Below are 5,143 nucleotides of genomic sequence, written 5' to 3'. Positions count from 1 at the left end.
CAAGACGATATGAGATATGCCCTTTGCTTCTTGCTAGAATCGATCCCCAAATTTTCTGTAAAATTAATTAGGGTTTTCGGTTTTTTTGTGTTGAGATGAGAGACAAGAATTAGGTTAGAAAATTAGGGTAGAAAAATGATCTCCCCTCACCTCTTATTGTCACCGAAAATAAGAGTGAGTAAGAGAGATATTTTCTCTCCAAATTTTCGGCCCAAATACCGAAATAAGAAGAGATTATTTTCTCTTTATTTCGGTTTTTCTACCTACCCAAAAATAATGAGATTAAATCTACTTATTTTGGTAGTATGCAAAATGTATAAAAATGTATTAAATATAAATTGTCATTTATATTATTCCGTATTAACAAGTTTACACACAACAGCTTGCGGTAGATTTATTAATATGGGTCAACAATAATTTATTATGACAATATCGTATAATTATCATTCGCTGATTAACTATAACCGATTACATTTAATTACGAATTAACATATTAATTCGTACAAGCTAACATTATATACATTAATTAAATATAACGTATTATATTCAATTTTACGAATTGACAGTTAATTCGTCTCAGCTAATATTATTTAATCGGCATTAAATAATCGTCTCATCAACACGGTGACTAACTGTTTAGTCATATAAGACATCAATGTGATTACATTTCCATAACCACATCTCTCAAACACATCCTTTAGGTGTGACTTTTAGGGACCAGTTGATCACCGCCATCAGTATGATAATAACGTCAAACTTTCTAGCAAGCCAACCGTTATTAGGTAATCGTTAATCAACTGATAAAATACGAAGTATACCCTTGTGAACCTATAAGAGATTTATAAATGTTATCACACTAATTTGTGGAGGACACAAGCTCCAACAGTTCCCGCACTTAGTTATTTTCTCTTTGCTATAGTTATGAATGGGTTGTCAAGGGATATTCAGGACGACATCCCTTGGTGTATGATGTTTGCTGATGATATTGTGTTGATTGATGAGACGAAAGAGGGGGTTGAGAGAAAGTTGGAATTCTGGAGGCATACTTTAGAGACGCGTGGGTTTAGGCTGAGCAGGAGTAAGACCGAGTATTTGAGGTGTCGGTTCACTAACGTGGCGGGGTCGAGATCGACATAGGCGGGGAGTATTATTTTCGATGGGGATGTTGAAGGGTCAGATTTCTTCAGACATGGGGAGTTAGACGGAGATGTGGCTCACAGAATTAAAGCGGGATGGTTGAAATGGAAGAGTGGTTCAGGGTTTTATGCGATAAAGATATGTCCCAAAGATTAAAGAGAAAATTTTATCGAACGACAATTAGGCCTGACTTATTTTACGGTTCCGAGTGTTGGGCCGTGAAACATTGTCACATTTAAAAGATGAGTGTGGCGGAGATGCGTATGTTGAGATGATGTGCGGCCATACAAGTAAAGATCGATTAAGAAATGAGGCGATCCGGAAAAAGGTAAAAGTGGCGCCGATAGAGGACAAGATGATGGAAAATCGACTAAGATGGTTTGGCCATGTGAAAATGAGACCTATGGACGCACCAGTTAGGAGCTTGAAGACTTGGAGAACAGAAAAAGTTCCTAGGGGTAAAGGGAGACCGAGACAGACATGGTTGAGAGTGATAGAGCATCATATGAGATTTCTGGGGCTTGAGGAGAATATGGTGACGGAGAGCGCACATTGGAGGGAAATGATACATGTGGATTTTTAGTATTTGAATTTATTTGACTTATTTAAGATTTTTATTTATTTTTTAAAAAATTATTTGTTCTTTTCTCCTTTATTACACATTTTTTACCAACCACCTTCTTGTATATTTTACTTGGTTTACTTTTAAGGTATTCCGGACCGTTAAATTCTACGTCGGTTTTCAAAATCGTTTTAATCTTTATTCTCATTTGAATTTTAAGTTTTTATAAAATAAATCCAGAATTCGTTTTTAAAACTTATAAGTTTTACCTTGACTTTGTATTACGTTTCGCTCTCCCTTTTGCTTTTCATTTTTCCATTTTCGATTTTTTTTCCCGTTTCGCATTTTGAGGTGTGCGTTCAAGGATGGACGGTTTTAAAGGATGATTCATGTAAGCCGACCCCAAATCATTTTGGGATTAAGGCCCTGATGTTGTTGTAATACTAAGTAATAAATTCTTCGGTATTTAATATAAATACTTTGAACTATGGGTGGCCTTCTCGCAATGCTCCAAATTACATTTTAACTTAAAATAAACCCAACTTTGAGTACCTTCTTCTCAAAATATACTAAGATGACCGACTACCTGATCAAGAGGTCATTGTCAATTTGTCATCTCAATTTTAAAAAAAAAATATACTCTGTACTAGGAAATTTATTTATTATTATTAATCATGATCATATTAGTACCAAGCCTTATATTAATCCAACCTCACCCCACCAGCCTTAACAAACCCCCCATCACCACCACCACCAAATCACCGATTAAGCCCCACCTTTAGGAGTGACCACCACCAGCATAAATCTCAGCACGACCACTGTTAACGACCATCAACCATAAAGCTTCCGCTAAGGCGACCACCACAAAAAAAAAACCACCATTTATCCCATAAACCCATACGGATCGAAGGAATGGAAAATGATATCAGAAAGGCGGACGGAGTCGATTACTAAGCTAACTGGTTTGAGAGAGACTTTAACTTTGACAATGACGCGTCTAAGGGAGTCGATGACACCACTGGCATGAATCCCATCAAGGTAGCGACGACAAGTTTTGAGGAAGGATTCAGATTTGAGGGTAAGGTGCAGGTGTCGGAAATAGGGGCTCCTGCATGTTGGTTTTTTTCCAATTGTCCCACATTGGTAGAGTAGTATTGGTTTTTGGGATTTATATATCCAACTTTTCCATACCATATCACTAGTGGGTAAATGGAGCATTTTGTAGAGGCTTTGCGAGGTGCTTAATTCAGCTCACACACGCGTGTTGTCCCTGTGCCCGACCCGGCCCGGATCCGGTTTCGGGATTCGGGATTTTGCAATCGCCTGCGCGGCAAAGGCCTATCTTTTTGGGCCGGAGTTGTGTGTTTTGGACTGAATTGTCCAGGTGCATAGTCAAAAGAGACTGTTAGTGGGTGAGCGTTTCTCTCCCCATTTCCAGCCTTGACTGCGTGATTATAGAGACGGTTTTGGCTCTTTAACTCCTCCCATTTTCCCTATATAGGCAGCACTTCTCTTTACTTCAGAAACATAACAACAACCATCTCTTTTCTCCTTCTCTCTTATAATATTTCTGGGTAAAGATTTCAGTCATTCCAATCCTCTCAGTCGAGTGGGGGTGCCTGAGTGCAGTAGTGTAAATCCTTGGGGAACTACCGGTCATTTGCTGATCGCCACCACGGTCGTACCGGAAAATAGTTTTCAAGGCAGTGGCTCTCATACCACGTCACTACGAATCGGGTTATCTCTGATCTTCTTTTGTTGCTACTGCATTTTACGACTTACAATTTGAAAACTATTTAATTGTTGCTGTGACAATGTCGATTCTGTCAAAAAATCTACCTCATCTGTCAAAATTAGAACCCTTTGATGGTCACAATTATAAGAGATGGTTTCAGAAATTACTAATGTTTTTTTAGCAGTTAGAAATTGATTATGTCTTGTTCTCTGACCCTCCTGCTGCTGTAACCGAACCTGATGCTACGTCTATTGAGACCACCCCACCTGTTATTTCTGTGGTTAAGTCAAATGCAGAGGCTATTAAGAAACATGACAAGGATAATAAAACGGCTAAGTGTCACCTCCTTAATCATATGACTAATACGCTTTTTGACTTATTTATGGTTCATAAATCTGCTAAGACCATATGGGAATTGCTAGGAAAAAAATATGGGGCTGATGATGTGGGTAAAAAGAAATATGTCGTTGAGAAGTGGCTTGGGTTTCAGATGGTAGATGACAAACCAATTATGGAACAAGTTCACGTCTATGCGAATTTTTGCGCTGATGTCGTTAATGAGGGGATGAAACTAGATGAGATTTTTCTAGCAAATGTGTTACTCGAAAAAATCCCTCCTTCCTGGTCTGACTATAAGAACCATCTTAAGCATAAGAAAAAAAACCTTTCACTTCAAGAACTAGTGGGTCACATGAGGACCGATGAGGCAAATCGTCTCAAAGACAAAACCATTAATGTGTTTGTAAATGCTCTTAATGCTTTTGTTAAAGCTAATCTGGTTGAGTCTGGTGGTCCGTCTTATGCTGAAAAGTCCAAGGGTAAGGGTAAGGCTAAGGTTGGTCTGACTAAGGGACAGGGTCAAGCTAAGAAGAATGATCCAGCGAAGCACACTAAACCGGTTGCTAAGATCCAGAAAACTAAGGGGCCAATTGTTTGCTATGTCTGTGGAAAAGCTGGTCACAAAGCCTACCAATGCTCTGAAAAGAAATCTGTTGAAGCCAATGTTGTGACTGATGATGTCATTGTTGCTGTGGTTATGGAAGCTAATCTGGTTGATAATGTTGCTGAATGAATCTTGGACACTGGCGCTTCTAAACACCTCTGTGCTGATAAGGGGTTATTTGCTAAGTTCGAGGAGCTAGCTGATGGGGAATGCGTTTTCATGGGTAACTCTTCATCCGCAATGATCAAAGGCAAAGGCAAGATCTTTTTCAAACTCACCTCGGGGAAAACACTTGCTCTAAATAATGTTTTGTATGTACCCTCGTTACGTCGAAACCTAGTGTCCGGTGCCTTATTAAACAATGCTGGTTTGAAACTTGTTTTTGAGGCTGACAAGGTGGTAATGTCGCGTAATGGGGAATTTGTGGGCAAGGGTTATCTGTCTGGGGATCTTTTTGTATTGAACACTGATTCAGTTTCTAATAATATTGCATCCACTTCTGCTTATATCGCTGAGTCTATTGATGGTTGGCACGGTAGATTAGGTCATGTGAATGTTGACTACATTAAAAAGCTTAGAACTATGAGTCTAATTCCAAGTTTGTCGAGTCAAGAATTCTCTAAACGTGCTAGCTGTGTTGAGGTTAAATTCACAAAGAAACCTAGTAAACCAGTAACAACTAGGAATACGAGTCTTCTTGAGCTAATTAACACCGACCTAGCTGACTTCAAAAATGTTGCAAGTAGAGGTGGTAAAAATTATTATG

The 5,143-nt window shown here is 38.8% G+C and overlaps 1 protein-coding gene across 1 annotated transcript; it reads left to right on the top strand.

Moving 5' to 3' along the window:
* Positions 1 to 2,722: 2,722 nt before the first annotated feature.
* LOC141600571 (uncharacterized) lies at positions 2,723 to 4,506 on the top strand. The gene is made up of 2 exons (XM_074420813.1): positions 2,723 to 2,782; positions 3,619 to 4,506. The coding sequence occupies exons 1-2, from the start codon at positions 2,723 to 2,725 to the stop codon at positions 4,504 to 4,506; spliced, it is 948 nt and encodes a 315-aa protein (XP_074276914.1).
* Positions 4,507 to 5,143: the final 637 nt, after the last annotated feature.

This window comes from Silene latifolia, chromosome 9 (assembly GCF_048544455.1).
Source record: "Silene latifolia isolate original U9 population chromosome 9, ASM4854445v1, whole genome shotgun sequence".
NCBI classification, from domain to species: Eukaryota; Viridiplantae; Streptophyta; class Magnoliopsida; order Caryophyllales; family Caryophyllaceae; genus Silene; species Silene latifolia.
Note: the sequence above shows the minus strand (reverse complement) of the source record. Positions and strands in the feature narration are given on the sequence as shown.